At 39.1% G+C, this 22627-nt stretch overlaps 2 protein-coding genes across 2 annotated transcripts in view; one reads left to right on the plus strand and one right to left on the minus strand.

The window, feature by feature from the left end:
* The window catches only part of FTO (FTO alpha-ketoglutarate dependent dioxygenase), a 372431-nt gene extending 360955 nt beyond the window's left edge, over positions 1-11476 (minus strand). The window contains exon 1 of the mRNA XM_082607937.1: positions 11256-11476. Coding sequence (XP_082464063.1) covers positions 11256-11300 — 45 coding nt within the window. The 5' untranslated portion in view covers positions 11301-11476. The remainder of the gene's footprint in view (positions 1-11255) is intronic.
* A 15-nt stretch (positions 11477-11491) lies between these two features.
* RPGRIP1L (RPGRIP1 like) overlaps positions 11492-22627 on the plus strand; it is a 99529-nt gene continuing 88393 nt past the window's right edge. Inside the window, exons 1-3 of the mRNA XM_082607936.1 lie at positions 11492-11678; positions 14242-14333; positions 16081-16225. Coding sequence (XP_082464062.1) covers positions 14249-14333; positions 16081-16225 — 230 coding nt within the window. The 5' untranslated portion in view covers positions 11492-11678; positions 14242-14248. The remainder of the gene's footprint in view (positions 11679-14241; positions 14334-16080; positions 16226-22627) is intronic.

Here is a 22627-nt window from a genome sequence, read left to right on the forward strand (position 1 = left end):
CGGTGTTGCGGGGGAAACGCCAACCATTTCCAGGGCAGAGGCTTTAAATCATGAAAAATAAACCATCTGATAGTCTGTATTCAATAGTAAGTAGGCAGTCGGGACACAGACTGATTTGGATTAACACATTTTCAGTTATAACGAGTAATTTTACAGAGGATTAGTATCTTGATGGGCTGATCAATACGAGGCACTGCTGCTATTACAGATGAAAAGAAAATTGCCCCTCTGGTAATAAAGTGTGCGTGTCTTCGTTCCCCTTCATTTGCTGAGTCCATTACTGTAATGGTTCCAGCATTAACAGCTGGGGCAATTTAAGCAGCAGGGGTCTGATGAATTTAAAAGCTGGGCACCCTGGCTACCCATCCTTTCCTTTCGGGGCTGCATATGCAACTCCTCTGCCTGGCTGGTTCCAACACCAGGATCAGGTTTTATGAGAACAATGACTACGATTTCCCAATTATTTGTATCATTTATAGTGTTCGCAGCCAATCATGTGACTGAAACAAAAATTGCTCGCAGCATATTGGCTGCTGAGTCGGCGAAAAATGGCACAATATTTACCTAAATAACAAGATTGACATGACAACAGGCTGGAACCCACGGAAACTGTAATGTCTGCATTCGTTTGCCTGGTGCTATTTTCAAGAAAAAAAAAAAAAGAAAAGAAAAAGAAAAGCAGAACATTCGTGCTGACAGAAAAAAATATATCATCAGCAAAATTTTCCATCTCTGTTTTCAAAAAATGGCAAACTGGGAAACAGTGAGATAAAGGACTGCTGTACATGGAAAGAGAAAATCCATATTAATGCAGCCTTGAGACTTTAATCATGCCCAATTCAGCAGAGTGAGTTAAGGCTGCCACATCAGCCCATTTTATATTATTACTGGAGATATGCTGGCCCTTGAGGCTCAGCCTTGAATGATCCAGTCGCTAAATGAAGGTGACAAAGGGCAGACTTAGGGCTAATGCAGAAATCAGAGCTCTGAATTTTCTGATCACAAACAGTTATGAAAATACTCATGCACTGGCAACAAATCTCCTCCTCCTCCTCCGGATGCAACATAATTTGGTCCTTCAAACTGAGTTTTGTATGTGGTTTCTACCAGATGTAAAGGTCTCAACCTAGACCCTTATCCACAGGGTGGTTCTTTAACATAAAGGAAGGCACGTCACTTCACAGGCAGGTCCTTTCCAAAACTGCAGGGCAAATACATGATGGGCATGGCAACAGGACAGATGCTTGTAGCATAAACAAAAATACAAGCCTATATAGGCTTTCAAACCTATGCTCAAGGTTCAGCTTTCAAACACGTGCTGGTCTTGCAGAGAAACACAATGCCAAGGGCAAATGTTTGGAGACAAGTTCCTACCAATGTACATCTTAATCTCCTGAACAGGTCCTGACCCAACCCAACAGTCCCCCAGATTCTTCCCAGCTTACACTAGAAAATCAGCTAGCAAGACAATTTTGTAAGATAATCCAAAATCAGTTTATAACCAAAGGTTAATAAGTGAATGAGGTTAGCAGAACTCTAAATTCACCTTCTCCAAACTGTGCCTTTTTTTTGAGGCTCCAAAAGTACCATCTCAACTATAAAGTTCTTTTCTTCAAGACGTTAGAAAGTCACACTTTAAAAATAACTTAATCAAGAAATCTACCATAATAAACTAACCACAACAAAATACACTAAACCTGGAAGGTAAGCTAGCATTTAAAATTTGAAAGAGAATACTAGAAAACAACTGTTGAGAGTTGCATGTGCTGAAGAGTCTTGTTTCTCAAAATTAATACCTATATTTATGGTATGTTAAGTAATTTTGAAACTCGTAAGTATTTAACCATTTTCCCTTATTTCTTTCAGGTTCTGGTTCCCTCTCTCACTGGTAGAAAGCCTAACAACCAATAACAGGCAATGCTCTTGGGAATCCATTCATTCATTTGATAAATATTTATGGAATACTTACTATGTGCCTGGCACCATGTTAAGTACAAGGGATAGAATGGTGATAACAAAACTAAAATGACACGGTCTCTAGCTTTCTTTTAACTTTTCTTTGACCCTTGCAGTCTAAATGCCAAAACCTGGGGGCTTCCCTGGTGGCTTAGTGGTTGAGAGTCTGCCTGCCAGTGCAGGGGACACAGGTTCGAGCCCTGGTCCAGGAGAATCCCACGTACCGCGGAACAACTGGGCCCGTGCGCCACAAATGCTGAGCCTGTGCTCTGGAGCCCGTGAGCCACAACTACTGAGCCCCCGTGCCACAACTGCTGAAGACCACGTGCCTGGAGCCGGTGCTCCGCAGCAAGAGAGGCCACCGCAATGAGAGGCTCATGCACCGCGGCGGGGAGTGGCCCCTGCTCGCTGCAACTAGAGAAGGCCGTGCGCAGCAACGAAGACCCAACACGGCCAAAAAATAATTAATTAATTAATTAATTAAATGCCAAAACCTGTATTGCTAAACTCAGCCATAATAAATCCAATCAGCAGCCAAGGAGCCAGTATGATAATTATTAAGGGCCACATGTAACATGCATCAGACTCCTGAGGCTCTCGACCATTCACTCTTCATTCAAAAGATACTTATACATTTCCTTTATGTGCAAGACCCTCTACCAGGTACACTGGAAAGATCGAAGGATGAATCAGACACCAATGCGCTGTCTTCAAAGAAGTTAATGATTGTGGAAAGTGTATTAAGACTTTTTTCCAATGACAAGATTTAGTTTTCAAAACCAACACTAAGATTGTTAAAAAACAGAGCTGTATGCACCTGAAACCATCACAACCTTGTAAATCAATTATAGTTGAATAAAAAAAAAAGAAAAGAAAAGAAAGAAAAAGACCTGGAAATAATAGAAAGTAATAAGAACTCACTGTAACTCAATGGTTTAACTACTCAAGGAAGGTATTTAAAGTGGTTTCAAAACTATGAGCAAATAAAACTAACCTTTCTTCTACCTAGGGAAGGCAATCAAAACTATTAAATGATGATTAAAGGCTGACCCATACTCTGGAAGAAAGATCAAGCAAAAGATAAAGACGGATTTAGGGGAAAAAAACAGAGTAGAATTTGTCAGGCGAAGTTTCAATTTTTTAAGTTCCTTAGTCATTGGTCCACCACCAAAACTGTCCTACATTTAGTTTCCTAAATTACCATCAGATAAACTGGTGAAATAATCCAGGATGGCCCATGAGGAAGGTAGGGGCCAAAAGAACCTTCTCAGAACTTCATTAAAGTGCCAAACTGCAAAAAATAAAATAAATAGAGTTTAAAAAAAAAAAAAAAACAGTGGGTACATACATAAATAACAAACTTCCTTTTATTGAATTGTTATATTTATAACTTATTATACCTTATAACTTAAGGTTTATCTTGTTAAATGATATTAAGACAATTATCACCAAAAATGGAAGACTTTTTAAAGGATTTTTATTTGAAACAGCAGGCTTATCTATTCTGGATATATTCCTTCACTAATAAAAATATACATTTTTTTACCATTTTAATCACTTTATTATTAATTAAACAGATCAAGGGGTCATGTCATCAACATGACTTGTTGCCACTGATGATGTTGACCTTGATCACCTGGCTGAGGTAGTGACTGCCAGGTTTTCTCCACTGCAAAGTTAAAATGTACATTTCTCAAACAAAATTATTATGCTCCCATTAAGTATATAACCCTCTCAGTAATAAATTTAAACTGTTTCTATTCTCAGTAATTTAAAAAATGACGATCTCACCCAAGCCAGCATAAGAACCTTTGACACTAGCTTTGAATTCAACATCCACACCTTTTCATTCCAGAACTAAAGAACAGTTCTAATATTTCTGAACAACCTCTAAAGGACTCCTGGGCCTCTCGTAAGGATACCTCCTTAAATAGATCTTAGGAAGGAATTCCATGACCCCTAGACCATGTTAAATAGATCTTCCTGAGGAAGGAATTTCATGACCCCCATACCACAGTAGATCCTCCCTGCTACCATGTCCCATTCCCATGGTAAAACGCACCACTCTACTGCTGGTACTTGCTTAATTATCTATCTTCCATGGTAAGGCAGCCAGTCCCATGGGACCAAATCTGCCATATTTACCCATGTGTCCCCAGTGCTGAGTACCCTGCTTGGCACTTTTAACCGGGTTCCTCAACTGAACCAAGGAACCCAGAAAATAGTTTGACTATGTTCTCAATTCTTCCAAGGGTGGTACATCACTAGTACCATTTCGGACGAATGGGTAAGAAGTTAGTGTGACCCCAGTAGAGAAAATCTGCCCGATTAGACACTCGTATACTATAAGTTCACAGAATGAATGGCCTGAATATAGGCTAAATAGCTACTGGGATTAGACAGGTGGTAATGATGATGACAATGAGATGACGGTGATAACAACAACACAATGTTCTATGTGCTCTACCTATATCTCAGTTCACGCTCATCACAATCATTAATAACACCACAGTTTTACAGATGAGGAAACAGAGGTACAGAGAAGTTAAGTTGCTTAAAGCAAATGATGGAGCAGGATTCTATTCCGGGATCTGCCTCTAAAGCCTCACACTCTAAACCACTCTACTGTGACTAAATGGGCAATGCTGGAGTGTGGCGGATGGAAAGTACATTCTCATCTAAAGAGGCAGCCACTGTTCAGCTCTAGTTAATGAAATGCATGCCTAGTGTTGCCAGATAGTCTAGTTTTTCAAGAAAGCCAGCCATCCAGACTTTTATGTGAAATCTCCCAACTTTTAAACAGTGGAAAATAATTTGGAAACTTTCAAACACAGTTCATTTGGGCCAAATAAAACACCTTCATAGGCAGGAGGAATGTGTAAGTTGTAAATCTGTGATCTCCAGTGGCCCCTATGTTTCCTTAAAAATAGACATGCCAAAAATGCATACTCTGAATCTAATCATTAGGAAATATCAGACAAATTAGAATACAGGGGAACTTCCCTGGCCATCCAGTGGTTAAGACTCTGCGCTTCCACTACAGGGGGCTCGGGTTCAATCCCCTGTCAGGGAACTGAGATCCCCGTATGCAGCATGGCAAGGCAAAAAGAAAAAAAAAAAAAAAAAGAATACTGGGGGGCTTCCCTAGTGGCGCAGTGGTTGAGAGTCCACCTGCCGATGCAGGGGACGCGGGTTCGTGCCCCAGTCCAGGAAGATCCCACATGCCGCGGAGCAGCTGGGCCCGTGAGCCGTAGCCGCTGAGCCTGCGCGTCCGGAGCCTGGAGAGGCCACCGGAAAAAAAAAAAAAAAAAAAAAGAATACTGGGACATTATACAAAACAAAATAGCTTGTACTCATAACAAAGGTCAGTGCCTTACTCATCACAAATGTCAATGTCATAAAAGACTAAGAAAGGATGAGGAACCAATTTAAAGGAGATTAAAGGAGACCAGATTGAAGGAGATTAAACAGACTAGAGACATGACAATTAAAAGTAACGTATGACCCTGTATTGAAACCTGGACCAGAAAAAAAAAAAAGCTATAAAAGATATTATTAGGACAATTAGCAAAATTTAAATATGGATTTTGGATTAAATAAGAATATTTTATCAATGTTAACTTTTTCTGAAATTGACAACTTGCTATGTTTATATATGAGAGCATCCTTGTTCTTAGGAAATACATGCTGAAGTGTTTAGGGGTAAAGAGGATTGATGTCTCCAATTTACTCTGTAATAGTTCATAAAAAAATAATAATAGTTCATGTATTTATATGAAAGAGAGAGAGCTATAAAGCAAATGTAGCAAGGTGTAAGCAAGTTCTGAATCTGGATGATAGGTTTGTGAGGGCTCTTTGTTCTACTCTTACAGCTCTTCTATAAATTTTAAATCATTTCAAAATAATAAATTATATCATCCAAAAAAAAATGGGGGCAGCCTTATGTCAGCAAAGGGTTCTTTGGGCAACCCTCAATCAAAGCCATACCTACTCTGTCCCTGGCACAATGGCCAAACCTAATCATACTAGATTCTCACAGCAACTCACAGAAGCAGCTATTCTTGACTCCATTTTCTGGCTGGAGAAACTGAGGCACAGGGTGGCAACTCTCTGTCCAACAGCAAAAAAAATTTTAGAGGCCATGGTTCTAACTCAGCCTATCAAATACTAATCTGGACTATTCCACTACATGCCTTGTAAAAAAATTCATTTTAAAAATGCATGAATATACTTTGGTACCCTCTTATGTTTTAACACAAATTAAATAAATGTTATCATAAAAAGCTAACTATTTAATCCAACCTTTTTATTCACCCTCCAGACTTGGAAACTGTATAAAAGTCTATGACATAAGCAATCACAAGAAGAAAATATATTCTAACTTATTTCAAAGAGAAAAGGAAAACCAAAAGCAATTACCCATTATAGGGGTAAGAAGTTTAATTTAAAAAGCAAACAAGAGGAACTTCGCTGGTGGCACAGTGGTTAAGAACCCACCTGCCAATGCAGGGGACACAGGTTTGATACCTGGTCCGGGAAGATCCCACATGCCGTGGAGCAGCTAAGCCCGTGCACCACAACTACTGAGCCCACATGCTGCAACTACTGAAGTCCGCACATCTAGAGCCCATGCTCCGCAACAAGAGAAGCCACCGCAATGAGAAGCCTGCACACCACAACAAAGAGCAGCCCCTGCTCACCTGCTCACCGCAACTAGAGAAAGCCCACACGCAGCAACAAAGACCCAACGCAGCCAAAAAGAAAAAAGCAAACAAGAAATCTTTGCAACCTTAGGATAGGTAAAGACTTCATCGATATGACACAAAAAGCATGAATCATAAAAAGAAATATCAATAAATTGGACCTTTATCAAAATTAAACACTCCTGCTCGTCGAGACTATTAAGTAAACCAAAAGAATGAGAGACAATATTCACCATACATATTGCTGACAAAGGACCTATATCTAGAAAATATAAAGAACTCATAACACTTAATACTAAGAACACAAATTACCCAACCAAAAAAAAAAAAAAAAAAAGAGCAAAAGATCTGAACAGACACCTCACTAAAGAAGATATATACCTGATAAACCAACACACGAGAAGCAGCTCTGCATCATTAGATGTCAGAGAAAAGAAAAGCAAAACCACTATGAGATACCACTTCACATCCACTTTTAAAAACATAGTGATAACAAGTGATGAGGATGTTAAGAAATTGGAACCCTCAAACATGAATATCAAATGGTGCATCCACATTGTAAAACAATGTCTTAGTCCATTCAGGCTGCTGTAACAAAATACCATAGACTAGGTGGCTTATAAACAGCAGAAATTTCCTGCTCACTTCTGGAGGCTGGAAGTCCAAGATCTGGGTGCCAGCATGGCTGGGTTCTGGTGAAGACCCTCTTCTGCTTGTAGACTCCCAACTTAATGTTGTACCCTCACATGGCAGAAGGGGCAAGGGATGTCTCTCAGGCCTCTTTTATAAGGACACTAATTCCATTCCTAACCACCTAATCACCCCCAAAAGGCCCGACCTCCTAATACCATCACCTGGGGGGTCAGAATTTCAACAAGAAAATTTGGGGGGGACACAAGCATTCAGACCATAACAAACAGTACAGCAGTTTTTTTTTAATGTTAAGCACAGATTTACCACATGACCCGGCAATTCCACTCCTAGATATCTACCTAAGAGAAATGAAAACATTTGTACATATAAAAAGTAGAACACAAACGTTCATAGCAGCATTATTCATAATAGTCAAATAGTGGAAACAACCCAACTATCCATTAACTGACGAATGGATTAAACAAAACGTGGTACATTCATACACTGGAATAGTACATTTTTCAGAAATAAAAAGGAACAAAGTACTGATACTACCACATGGAAAAAAGCTTTTCAAAGAGATACTCACCCTCATTAGTCATCACTGAAATGCAAATTAAAACCACAATGAGATACCACCACACGCCCACTAGAAGGGTTAAAATTTAAAAGACAAAGACAGACAATACCAAGTACTGGTGAGGCTATGGAGCAACCAAAACTCTCATAGATAGCTGATGGAAATGTAAAATGGTGTAGTGGGTTTGAATAGCATCCCCCAAAAAGATATGTCCAAGTCTTAACCACCGGGGCCTGTCAATGTGATCTTATTTGGAAAAAGGGTCTTTGCAGATGTAATTAAGTCAAGGACCTTGAGGATAATGAAATTAAGATCATCTTGGATTTAGGGTAGGTCCTCAGTGCAATGACTGGTGTCCTTATAAGAGAAAAGAGACAGAGATTTAAGACACAGAAACTCAGAGAAGGTAGCCATGGAAGACTAGAGCAGAGATTGAAGTTATACAGCCCAAGCCAAGGAATGCCTAGAGTCACCAGAAGCTGGAAGAGACCAGGAAGGATTCTCCCCTAGAGCCTTCAGAGGCCCCATCAACACCTTGATTTCAGACATATCCCTAGAACAGTGAGGGATACATTTTTGTTGTCTTAAGACACCAAGTTTGTGGGAACCTGTGCCAGCAGCCCTGGGAAGCTAATACAAATGGGAGAATCACTTTGAAAAATTGTTTAGCGGTTTCTTATATGGTTAAACACAGAACTACCATAGCACGCACCAAGTGGACTCCTGGGTATTCATCCAAAAGAAATGAAAATGCAGACTTATACATGAATGGTCATAGCTGATTTCTTCATAATAGCCCCAAACCGGAAACAATCCAAATGTTCAGCAACTCGTGAATGAATAAACAAATGTGCCAGAGCCACACAGTAGACAATTAATCAGCAATATAAAGCAATGAGATACTGATACACGCAACAACATGAATCAATCTCAAAAATCATTATGCTGATTGAAAGCAGACAGACCCAAGAATACATACAGTATACTTCCACCTATATGAAGTTCTAGAAAATACAAACTTCATCTACAGTGAGAGAAAACCTATCAGTGGTTGCTTGGGAGCCAAGGTGAGGGAAGAGACTGACTGCAAACCAGCAAGAAGAAACTATTAGAAGGGATTAAAATGTTCTCTGTATCAACTGTGGTGGTGGTTCCACAGGTGTTTTTATCCATCAAAACTCATCAAATTGTACACTAAATGGATGCACATTACGGTACGTAAATAACACCTCCTTTAGAAAAAGAGAAGATAATTCATGAGTAAATGAACATTTTATCATTTTATATTTAAGATTTAAAACTTAATTTCCTATACTTTGCTCAACCAGTAATATTTCATAAATAAATTTTAAATAAAGATCAAAGAAATTTTTTAAGTAAAGAGGCAGACAACTTGTTATATCATTTCAACATGTTTTACAAGCAGAAAATGGAAAAAAAGCTTTGGAGTCAGAAAACCTCATTTCACAGAGCAACCAAGTAGCCTTGGGCAAGTTATAACTTCCTCAAGCCTCCATTCAACATCCATCAAGTGTGAATGACATTAACAACTACCTCACAGGCAACAGTCAGGGTTTCAATAGAATAAAAGCTCCCTTGTGCAGGGATTCTATCTTAGCCAAAATCAGAATCCCTGTGTCTGGCAAATAATAGGTGCTAAATAAGTCTTTACAGAAGAAATGAATAACTTTCATTGTAAACCCAAAAGGTAAGAAAGACATTACACACAATACCACTGTGTGACATCTGTTTCTTGGAACTGCTGTAGACTAATGCAGAAGGATCTTTCCCCTTTGTACCCATCTTTATATACTGCCTTTATCACATACAGACTCAAGCATGGAAACTTCAGGTCCCTGGTGAAACTTTGCTATAACTCGGGTCATAATAGAGCACATTTTATATTTTAACTCCATAGAGGTATTGCCCTAAGACAAAGTGAGTTCACTTGTAGGACTCTAAATTCTATGAGAGCACAAACAGTGTCTATTTCATTTACCAATGGTTCTCACCTCCAATAATTGCCTGATACAGAGTGAGCAACAAATAGCGCGTATAAAGGCCCTGTAACCAGATAAAGCAGAGGACAGAGGGACTTCTAAGAAGGCCAAAGTGGCTGATGGGCAGAGAGCAGGGAGGGTGTCATGTCTACTGAGGCTGTGGATGATGCAAGTAGGGTCTAGACCATGCAAAACAGTGTGGGCATGTGAAGTTTCCTCTTTATCCTACGAGCAACAGAAAACCATGATAGATTTTTTTTTTTTTTTTAGTCGCACTGAGAGGCCTGCCGGATCTTAATTCCCCAACCAGGGATTGAACCCAGGCCACCGCAGTGCAAGTGCCTACTCCTAACCACTGGACTGTCAGGGAATTCCATGAAATATTTTTAAACAGGTGGTCGGCAGAGGATGTAGGAAGGAAAGGGCCATGATTAGATTTGCATTTTGAAAAGCTCACATACCACAGTGTAGAGAAGAGTCTTGTGTGGAAGGAGACAGAGGGGAGCAAGGAGTGTTTGGGTGTAGAGTGAATATAGACCAATAAGGAGACTATTGGAATGGTCCATTGAAGAGGTAATTAATGGTAGCTTAGTCCAAGGTGGTAAAGATGGAAACAAGTGACCCGATTACCAATATATTTAGACAAATCAATAGGACTTAATTTGCGGAATGAGGGAAACACTCAATTCTTCTGAGCCTCAAGTCTTCATCTGTAAAACAGGACTCTTGATACTCCACCTGTAATAATATCTAACTTGCAATCTGTTGCGATAAGAATATGAAATAATATAAATATTATGAAAACGCAGAGCCTGACACGTAATAAATGCTTAAAAAAGAAAAATTCTATTACTATTATTATTGTAATCTCATGGAAGAGCAAATGCTACAGGGTGAACCCCAAAAGTAGAAAATGGGATTGTAGTTAAAAATCCATATCCGCTGGGCCGAAGACACAACATAGACAACTGACTGTTCCAAATACACACATCTGACCACACAGGTTATTTCACCTAAACCGATGTCAGTCCTCAGAAACCATTACCAAAGAGGAAAGCACAACTGTTATGATCACAGGCATCTGAGAGTCCGGTAAACTGAGGCACATGGGTAGCTACAAATTTAACCAAGGAATGAGGTGCAGAAGCAGGACAAGGAAATGGTGTCTTGATTCTCACGTGAGCTGGTCCAACAGGACCAGGCCTGCATCCCGAGCAGCACGAATTTAGAGCCCCCGAAGTCTCTGGCTCCCTTGCTGACAAGGCCTTGTCATCCCTTGGCTTAAGACCGCGGGTCCGCCTGCCTTTCAACCAGGCCCTTCCGGTTCCCAGCCCCCAGCTACAAGTGCCCGAAAGATCCCAGACTCCGGAGAGCCCGACATACCTTAGCTTCGCGCTCTCGTTCCTCGGCTGTTGGGGTCCGCTTCATGCTGCCGATACAGCAGCCTTCGCCACTGCTAGTCGCGTAGATTCCTCGCCCTACACCCCGCCTCCTCCATGTAGTTCTCTCTGCGTCCTGCTCCCGCCTGCCGCCATTCTCCCTCGGAGCCGCGGGAACTACCACTCCCAGGATGCACTGCGGCGACGCCGGAATGCGCCTCGGGGTTGGGAGCGAGAGAATTTCCCAGGTCCGACAGCTAGGCAAGCGTCCCCTGCGCAGAGAGCTGGTGTGCTAGGGCCCGAAGAGAACTACATTTCCTAGGAGGCAACGGGGCCGGCCATGTTTTTCCCGTGCTCCTCTCGGCCGGCCGCACCACACGCCGTCGGCGCTATAGCAACGGTAGCTGGCGGCGGGGAGAGAGTGGCGGTGAGTACTCCCGGGGAATAGATGGGGCGCAGGTTGCCGCCCCTCTACCTGCAGCACGGGCTGGGGTCCTGGGGTCTGCTCTACGTCCTGGAGAAGCCCTGGAATTCTGCTCGCGTGAAGAGAAGCCAGGCTCGAGACACCTCCACCTCCTCAGGCCCGAATCACAGCCCGCCCATTGTCCCCACCCCCAGCACCGGTTTGAAATTTTCTATCCCAGCCCTAAACCCTAGCTGATGAGCGTTGAGGCTAATTGCCGTGCTTCTCCAGGTCCTTCTTCAAGTAGAAGGTCACACAAACAGTTCGCTTATTTGCCCTGGATTAGGAGTTGGTTGGGAAACCCTAAGCCTCTTGAGTGACCTATTGTTTGCTTAATTTTTACAGTTATTTGTTTATCGTGATGACCCCGTAGCCTCTTAACTCCATGAAGGTGGAGACTTTGTTTACTATTTTAGTCTCAGTGCCAGGTACTCATTTATCCATTCCATAACCATTCATGTTGGCGCCCACCCTGTGCCAGGCACTGTTCCCAACCAGCTGTGAACAGGACTGATGCCGGTCTCAAGATGCTTACACTCTATTAGCGAAGAGGAAGTAGTAATGAACCAGTAAATTAGATAATTGCAGATCGAGATGATTGCTGTAAAAGAAATAAACAGCGCTGAAATTGGAAGAGTATTCTCACATAGGATGCTCAGGGAAGGCCTCTCTGAAAAAGTGACGTTTCAGTTGAGTCCCAGAGAATGAGGAGCCAGCTAGTGCAAAGGCCTTGAGCAAGACAAGGGTACCATGGATTTGAAGAACCTAGAGAACAGTGTGAGTGGCACACAGTGAGCCAGGAGAGAGCGCATGACACGCTGTTGGTGAGGCATCGCAGCACTGTGCAAGGTCTCTCAACCTCGACGCTATTAACATTTGGGGCCAGATAATTCTTTTTTTGTGGTTCCTGTGCGTTATAGGATAGTTAGCATCATCTCTGGCCTCTAGATACCAGTAACACTGGTCCCCTGCTTCCCAGCTGTGACAGTCAAAAATAGGATCAGACAACTACTTCTTAGATGTGTGACCTTGGGCAAGTTACCTAAGTTGTGTATCAGTTTCTTCATTTGTAAAGTAGGAAACATTTTGAGTAACAACCTCTCGAGGATACTGTGAGATATTTAATTAATTCACATAAGCAGAGTACTTAGAAGAGTGCCTGGCACGTTTTGGTAAGCATTCAATAAATGTTAACACCATCATCGTCATCATTGTTATTATAAAAGCCACCAAAGCTCTATCATGAAAAAGTTATCATTTTCACAAGTGTCCTGTGTTTAAACTTCTTGCTAATTTGTGACCCCTCCTGTGGCAGTGTTTCCAAAAGTAGATGATCTCCCAGGCATATGTCTATTAGTTGTTTATGTCACAGTAAAAATGCACTGGTCTGAAATCATCTCTCTAAAAGATGATGCATGTATACATATGCATACAAGATTTTGGAAACCATCTCTGGCTCCACAGACCCTGAAGCCCCAAGGACTCCATTCATTCATTCATTCATTCAACAACTATTTAGTGAATGCCAGCTATGCACCCAGCTCTGTGCCAGCCTCTGAGAATACAGAGGTAAACGAGACAAATCAGCTTGCTACTCTCTCAGACTTTACATTCTAGGACCAATGTGCTAGAGATTGGGAACCTCTGCCTTAGGACACCTTCATTGGTTTTTTGCATTACTAAACATTGCATGGACCACTCACATCCGCATTTAAAACTAAGTTACTGTGATGCATCTCTGTAAAGAATAGAAACTGTAAAAATGCCAGAATTAGCTGGACAGCATGTATGTGGATGTAGGAAGCCCTGGGACTTCCTAGGAGGTAGGTACCTAGGCCTCATGGCAACAAAGGACACAACAAAAACGAACCCACCTGGTGAATTTATGAAACCTCTTTCACAAAACCTGGATCTACCCGCTCCTTTGTGCATCAGGCTGAAGATTAATATTCAAGTGATATTCACATCCCAGGCAAATGTGCTAAATGCCTTTAATTTACCATCTCACTTACCTTTAAAATAGCTCTGTGAGATAGGAATGGTTTTCTCCATTTTTTAAATTAAGGAACTGAAACTCAGTGAGATTAGGTGACTTGACCGGCCAGTAAGTAATAGAAACAACCATTTGAATCAAGTTCCTGACTTGGGTTTTTTCCAAATACCTGCTTTCTTTGGGGAGCAGAGAAGGGGATGGAGGATGGAGAGGAGGTATTTCTTAAATTTGGGGGAGGTTTTTTTTTGTTTGTTTCAGATAGAGGAAGAAGAAGAAGAGAAAAGGAAGAATGATAATCTTACCTCATTTCCTAAGCAAACTATAGGAAATATACTGTTGAAAGGACCACTGGCTCCATGATTGAATGTAGTATTACTTTTAAAATAGAAGCTTTCATCTTTTTCAAGCAGCACATGTGGGCAATAAGATGTCCATTAAAGTTCTAGTGCCTTATTCATTTTATTTGGTTCATTCCATTGCATAGTTAATGTTACAACTTGGAAAGATTTTATTTGAATTTTCTTTTCTCCACAGATACACAATGTCTGGTCCAACTGATGAGACTGCAGGAGACCTGCCTGTGAAAGATACAGGTCTAAATCTCCTTGGAATGGGAGGGTTACAAGGTACAGCCAGCTGTTATTTATTACCATTATGAACTTTGATCAGTAACTTCTTTACTTTTAATTTAAAGTATTTCTGATACTCATACAAACAAAGCCATTTAAGTAACTATATAGTCTTGATTGGACTAAACAAGAAGATGGAGAATTTAGAACAACATATGGTATTTTACTGCATGCATCAATTATCAACAGCTCATAGAAAATGTAAAATCCCCCTCTGTTCTGATAAAGAATTGTTATAAATCATCTTAAAATTCCACACATCAGTAGAAACGACACAGAGAGTACCAAGCCTCCAAACCAAATTGCCTGGTTTAAATCACATTCGCCATTAAAATGTTTCTTTAGGCTTAAATTTTATATGGGAGGAAATGCCATATTTAAAAATTTTTGCCTTTCAAGTAGAGTATCTCAAAATGGTTTGTTAGCCAAGTGATATTGACTCTGTTTTATCAAATTAATACACGTTAGTGGTTTTCTTTGTCCTTTTATCACTTAGTGGTTGCTATAGAGCTAAAAAGCACTTTCAAATTGAGAAAGAAAAGGACTGCTTTAAGAAACAATATAGAGTGTAGAGCTGTGTTTTTGTTTGTGTGTACAGTGTGTCAGCCATTCTGTCATGCCATAGCATTTGTCATTGAGAAGGCTGTGATGTAAAATATATTCCACTAAGGCTTCTTCATACACTTGTTAATCAAAACACTGCAAGTGGCCACCTTGAACTACCACAGAAAGGTGGTCAAAATATGGTTCATTGAAAAAGATAAATTTGACTATACAGCTTTTATTGTTAAAAGTAAAAAGAATGGGGGATGTGGGGATATATGTATATGTATAGCTGATTCACTTTGTTAATCAGCAGAAACACAACATTGTAAAGCAATTATACTCCAATAAAGATGTTAAAAAAAATAAAAAACAAGAAAAATTTTTTAAAGTAAAAAGAATGCATAAGCTTTGCTTTAGATCTTTGATGGAGTATCAGGGATTAAAACACAAATAAGTTTAAGTGTACAAGGCTATTTCTTAGTATTTGATACCCTAAGTTCAATTCTTGCCCTCAGTAACCTCCTCATAGGGCTTTAATCTTTGTCCATTTGTTCCTTGTTTCTTTTGGAGGACTGTTGAAAATTGACCAGCTTCACAGGAAGATATCAAATTTAAGCATATGTAAAAAAATTTACACACCTGCTAAAAGGTGTAAAAGTTCTTTAAAAATATATGATAGCTTATAAATGATTTGTGAAGGTTTTTGTTTGCTTGGTCTTACAGATTTTATTGTTTATTTTCTATAAGCCATAGCTCAGAAAAATATCTTAATCATATTGTTATTGTTGTAACTCTTACCTTTGGAAAAAAATACTTACAGATACCGACTTTTTATTTAGTTTTTTCAATATTCAGCATATAAATTGAAAAGTCTTTATTGAATCAGAGTTGCATCTTTCATTCTTATTTGATGTAAGTTCCGTCTTACATTGTTATTTGAATACATTTTTTGAGTAGAAACGATTGTTGCTCAAATCCTTAATATTGCATATAAAGTATTAACAGCAAAGATTTTTGTTCTTACCTCCAATCAGTGGCGTGAACAATGCTATAACATTTTCTAAAGCAGTCTTAATTGTAGGTCACAAAGAAAAAAACCTAAGATGAGTGCATCAGAGATTATGTTAATATCAACTGTTACTGTTTTTAGAGGCTATTTTAAGTAATCCTCCTATTAATTACCTTGGCATTTTTGCAGAAACTTCAACAACACCAACAATGAAGTCTCGCCAGGCAGTGTCACGTATCAGTCGTGAGGAACTGGAAGACAGATTTTTGCGTTTGCATGATGAGAACATTTTACTTAAACAGCATGCCCGCAAGCAAGAGGATAAAATTAAAAGGTTATGATAAAAAGCTTTTAGCTTTTTTTTTCCCTGACTCTGTAAAGTTTGGAGGATATGCTTTTCTATAAACTTAACTGAAAACCCCACCTTGAATCCCTTTTGGAGCAAGGAAGGTTATAAATCAGTACAGTTTTTAAAAATGGAAAATCTTACGAACTAGGATAATAAACCAAGAAGATTGTGAGTGTTTATTATGCCTGAAGTTGCCATTTGAAAGAAAGAGCTAATAGCTATGAGTGCCATGAGTGTATCATATCTCTAAATAACTTTTGCTTTAATATTTATAGTTTAATAAGCAAATGGCCAAAACATCTGTTTTCTAAATGTCTTGGTTTTAAAATGAAAGTTTAAAAAAGTAATTAGCTATTCTAACTAGTTAGGATGCATGTTCCTTTAAGATTTGGGGTTTACTAATGAGAACATCACTTCACTATCTGGAACATATTTTACTTTGCTTGGATTAATCTAGAATCTGTATTTATTTCAAAGAATCTGTTGTTTCTGAGGAAACAGGGTAACTTTTGTATGCAAAAAATTTCTGCAGGGATTATTTCTTAGGAGTAGATAGCTTTCCTTCTTTCTTGTTCAGGAACAGTGACTGTCTTCTGAATGTGTGGCATTAAAAGTTTATTCTCATTTGTGAGCATGAGCAGATCTGTATTCATATTCATGTTCTAGGTTCAATGGAAAGGTGAGACAACGATTGAACAAAGAAGATAGGGGGTTTTTCTTCCGCTTGGAACTTAGCCTCTAAAGGAGTGATTCTAGTCAGTGTCTATTCTGTGGACTTTGTTTTAATGACCCACTGACCTGCTTTGTGCAGAGCTTTTACTTTGAGTTGGTTTTTGAGTTGTGATGATGGCTTTTTTCAAGACTCACTTGCCTGTTTCTTTTTCTGACCACTAACACAGCCGTCACCCTGTCTGAATGAGGCATTTAGTCTGTGACCGCTGAACAGTTTTTTTTCCTTTGTAAACCTAATTGGTCACTAAAAGAATTAAATTCACAGCCTTGACCTCATTAGTAATTTGTCCTAGCCAGAAAATAGAAAACAACTTAATAATGAGCTATGTAGTTTAATGGAAAAAGGACGGGGCTAGGAGTCAAGTGGTGTGCATGTGTTCTTTGTCTCTCTGCCACTCGCCTATGGTATGTTCAAGCCATTTAACCTCCAGGAATTTTATTTTACTCAGCCCTGAGGGTAGTGATCCAATGACCACTATGACCCAAAGCTCTAATTTCCTTCTCAGTTTCACACCACTGACACTACCTAGATACATGGATAAACTACCTTTAAATTTATCCTTAAGATATAATTAGAATCACTTACTTTAGTATGAATGTAGATTTGATAAACCACCTTTCTAAAGAAGTACTCAAACTTTACCCGATCACTTATTTCATTAATATAAAATAATCAAATGAAAATTATTGCTATTACTGGTCAAAAAGATGCAATCTTACATTTCTTGGCAAAGTTTACTTGCATATCTTTGAAGGAATTTTAAACCTCTCTATGGATGTGCTCTTCTTGCCTTAAAAATTGGAGTTGTTTGTTTTTCTCTAGATGATGACTGCTTTTTCACATTAAATCTCTTTTTTTTTTTTGCTTCAAACTTTTTTTTTAACATCTTTATTGGAGTATAATTGCTTTACAATGGTGTGTTAGTTTCTGCTGTATAAAAAAGTGAATCAGCTATACATATACGTATATCCCCATATCTCCTCTCTCTTGTGTCTCCCTTCCACCCTCCCTATCCCACCCCTCTAGGTGGTCACAAAGCACCGAGCTGATCTCCCTGTGCTATGTGACTGCTTCCCACTAGCTATCTATTTTATATTTGATAGTGTATATATATCCATGCCAGTCTCTCACTTCATCCCACCTTACCCTTCCCCCTCCCCATGTCCTCAAGTCCATTCTCTACCTCTGCATCTTTATTCCTGTCCTGCCCCTAGGTTCTTCAGAACCATTTGGTTTTTTTAGATTCCATATATATGTGTTAGCATATGGTATTTGTTTTTCCCTTTCTGTCTTACTTCACTCTGTATGACAGACTCTAGGTCCATCCACCGCACTACAAACAACTCAATTTCATTTCTTTTTATGGCTGAGTAATATTCCATTGTATATATGTGCCACATCTTCTTCATCCATTCATCTGTCGATGGACACTTAGGTTGCTTCCATGTCCTGGCTATTGTAAGTAGAGTTGCAATGAACATTGTGGTACATGACTCTTTTTTTTTTTTTTTTTTTTGTGGTACGCGGGCCTGTCACTGTTGTGGCCTCTCCCGTTGCGGAGCACAGGCTCCGGATGCACAGGCTCAGCGGCCATGGCTTATGGGCCCAGACACTCGTGGCATGTGGGATCTTCCCAGACCGGGGCATGAACCCGTGTCCCCTGCATCGGCAGGCGGACTCTCAACCACTGCGCCACCAGGGAAGCCCCATGACTCTTTTTGAATTATGGTTTTCTCAGGGTATATGCCCATAGTGGGATTGCTGGATCGTATGATAGTTCTATTTTTAGTTTTTTAAGGAACCTCCATGCTGTTCTCCATAGTGGCTATATCAATTTACATTCCCACCAACAGTGCAAGAGTGTTCCCTTTTCTCCACACCCTCACCAACATTTATTGTTTGTAGATTTTTTGATGATGGCCATTCTGACTGGTGTGAGGTGATACCTCATTGTAGTTCTGATTTGCATTTCTCTAATGATTAGTGATATTGAGCATCCTTTCATGTGTTTGTTGGCAATTTGTATATCTTCTTTGGAGAAATGTCTGTTTAGGTCTTCTGCCCATTTTTGGATTGGGCTGTTTGTTTTTTTGATATTGAGCTGCATGAGCTGCTTGTAAATTTTGGAGATTAATCCTTTGTCAGTTGCTTCATTTGCAAATATTTTCTCCCATTCTGAGATTGTCTTTTCGTCTTTTTTATGTTTTCCTTTGCTGTGCAAAAGTTTTTAAGTTTCATTAGGTCCCATTCATTTATTTTTGTTTTTATTTCCATTTCTCTAGAAGGTGGGTCAAAAAGGATCTTGCTGTGATTTATGTCATAGAGTGTCCTTCCTATGTTTTCCTCTAAGAGTTTTATAGTGTCTGGCCTTACATTTCGGTCTTTAATCCATTTTGAGTTTATTTTTGTGTGTGGTGTTAGGGAGTGTTCTAATTTCATTCTTTTACATGTAGCTGTCCAGTTTTCCCAGCACCATTTATAGAAGAGGCTGTCTTTTCTCCATTGTATCTTCTTGCCTCCTTTATCAAAAATAAGGTGGCCATATGTGCGTGGGTTTATCTCTGGGCTTTCTATCCTGTTCCATTGATCTGTATTTCTGTTTTTGTGCCAGTACGTACTGTCTTGATTACTGTAGCTTTGTAGTATAGTCTGAAGTCCAGGAGCCTGATTCCTCCTCCATTTTTCTTTCTCAAGATTGCTTTGGCTATTCAGGGTCTTCTGTGTTTCCATACAAATTGTGAAATTTTTTGTTCTAGTTCTGTGAACAATGCTATAGGTAGTTTGATAGGGATTGCATTGAATCTGGAGATTGCTTCGGGTAGTAGAGTCATTTTCACAATGTTGATTCTTCCAATCCAAGGACATGGTATATCTCTCCATCTGTTTGTATCATCTTTAATATCTTTCATCAGTGTCTTATAGTTTTCTGCATACATGTCTTTTGTCTCCTTAGGTAGGTTTACTCCTAGGTATTTTATTCTTTTTGTTGCAACGGTAAATGGGAGTGGCTCCTTAATTTCTCTTTCAGATTTTTCATCATTAGTGTATAGGAATACAAGAGATTTCTGTGCGTTAATTTTGTATACTGCTACTTTACCAGATTCATTAATTAGCTCTAGTAGTTTTCTAGTGGCATCTTTAGGATTCTCTATGTATAGTATCATGTCATCTGCAAACAGTGACAGTTTTACTTCTTCTTTTCCGATTTGGATTCCTTTTATTTCTTTTTCTTCTCTGATTGCTGTGGCTAAAATTTCCAAAACTTTCAAAACTTCTTGAATAATAGTGGTGAGAGTGGACAACCTTGTCTTGTTCCTGATCTTAGAGGAAATGGTTTCAGTTTTTCACCATTGAGAATGATGTTGGCTGTGGGTTTGTCATATATGGCCTTTGTTATGTTTAGGTAAGTTCCCTCTATGCCTGCCTTCTGGAGCGCTTTTATCATAAATGGGTGTTGAGTTTTGTCAAAAGCTTTTTCTGCATCTATTGAGATGATCATATGGTTTTTATCCTTCAATTTGTTAATATGGTGTATCACATTAATTGATTTGCATATATTGAAGAATCCTTGCATCCCTGGGATAAACCCCACTTGATCATGGTGTATGATCCTTTTAATGTGCTGTTGGATTCTGTTTACTAGTATTTTGTTGAGGATTTTTGCATCTATGTTCATTAGTGATATTGGCCTGTAGTTTTCTTTCTTTGTGACATCTTTGTCTGGTTTTGGTATCAGGGTGGAGCTGGCCTTGTAGAATGAGTTTGGGAGTGTTCCTCCCTCTGCTATATTTTGGAAGAATTGAGGATAGGTGTTAGCTCTTCTCTAAATGTTTGATAGAATTCGCCTATGAAGCCATCTGGTCCTAGGCTTTTGTTTGTTGGAAGATTTTTAATCACAGTCTCAATTTCAGTGCTTGTGATTTGTCTGTTTATATTCTCTATTTCTTCCTGGTTCAGTCTCAGAAGGTTGTGCTTTTCCAAGAATTTGTCCATTTCTTCCAGGTTGTCCATTTTATTGGCATATAATTACTTGTAGTAATCTCTCATGATGCTTTGTATTTCTGCAGTGTCAGTTGCTACTTCTCCTTTTTCATTTCTAATTCTATTGATTTGAGTCTTCTCCCTTTTTTTCTTGATGAGTCTGGCTAATGGTTTATCAATTTTGTTTATCTTCTCAAAGAACCAGCTTTTAGTTTTATTGATCTTTGCTTAAATCTGTGTCTTTCTTTTGAATGTAATCTCTATCCGTGTGAAAGTCTTTGTGTAACAGAAGATTCGGATATTTAGGTTGACATCTCATTTAAATGGCTACCATCCTTCTATGGATAAGCCGTTTGGTGGGGCTCAGGGTCCTAAAGGGCTAGGTAGAGTGTATGGCTCTGTGGGGCTAAGATACCTGCCCAGATTCCTCAATGATATATCCTTCTCTGGATTAGGTGGAAAAGGAACTAATCCATTGATTACTTTACTAGAGTGTTTGTGGTACTCTTGGATCTTGGTTTTTATTATCCTATATCCTTTATAAAGCATGTTTAATGGATGTGCCTCAAGGGAAAAAGAAAACAATCTTAACTGATTATGTTATGCATAGCTTTCCCCTGATGCCGCATGCTGTAGGCCGAGTAGCCAGAAGTGTAGATAGACATGTATTACTACTGCTTTTACAGAGGACTCTGCTTAGGGCAAAAAAAGGTTGTTCTGTGACATCCCAAAGCTATTAAGGGGTTTTTTTATTTCACTTTTGTTCTCCTAAGTAAAAGCTTCTGTCCATAACCATGCTAAAATAAAGCAAAACCCCGTTTAAAGAAAAATGAAGTGTGTTTTTATTTTCAATCTCCTGTCTGGGTCTTTATAAAAATAGATTCACTATAAACTAGAATCAGCTATTGAAGATGTGCGACCAATTTTGTAAAGTCTTGAACTTGTGTCTCTCATCAAAGCCACCTTTTCTTTCTTGTACTGCCAAGATTTTTCCATTCACTGTCAAGCATGTTTTCCGTACGTGTATATTACATCACCCCCATGTGCCCTTTCTGTCTTTTGTTCTGTCTAACCAGTTTTTATCAAAACTTAAAAGAATCAAAGGTAATAAACTCCTGAGATGTCAAAAGCACAATGTATGTCTAAATTTAAAAGTACCATTGAAATAATACTTTCTGTACCTAATTAAGTTCTACCATTAAACAGGCATGTTTCTTGAGCACTAAGCAACATTTAATGGTGCATTTGGGTTTCTTTTAATTTTTCATTGGGCTTTTAATATGTATGTATCTATGGATTTTAACATTTTTATATTTGTAATATGTCTTAATCCTAGAGAAACTGAAAACAATATATCACCTAAATGCTGCATAGTCTTAATACAATTTTGAAAAGTTTTAACTTACTGTGGCTTGCAGATATAACCCACCATATCCACAATCTGTAGCTACATTTAAGTGCATACAGCATTCCTACATAAGGTCATGCGTTAAAAATTGCATTTGAGGAACATATGGAGTAAATATGTGTCCTCTCTTTACTAACCTTAAATGATAAGCCTTAGGAAACTGTTATTTGTCAGTGCTATAAAGCAGATTGTTGCCCAGTGGTTTCAATTATCATCAAAGGATTCTTCACAGGCAGTAATAGTTACATCAAAACCTGAAATTTAT

The sequence above is a fragment of the Mesoplodon mirus genome (assembly GCF_964341445.2).
Source record: "Mesoplodon mirus genome assembly, chromosome: 19".
Classification (NCBI taxonomy): domain Eukaryota; kingdom Metazoa; phylum Chordata; class Mammalia; order Artiodactyla; family Ziphiidae; genus Mesoplodon; species Mesoplodon mirus.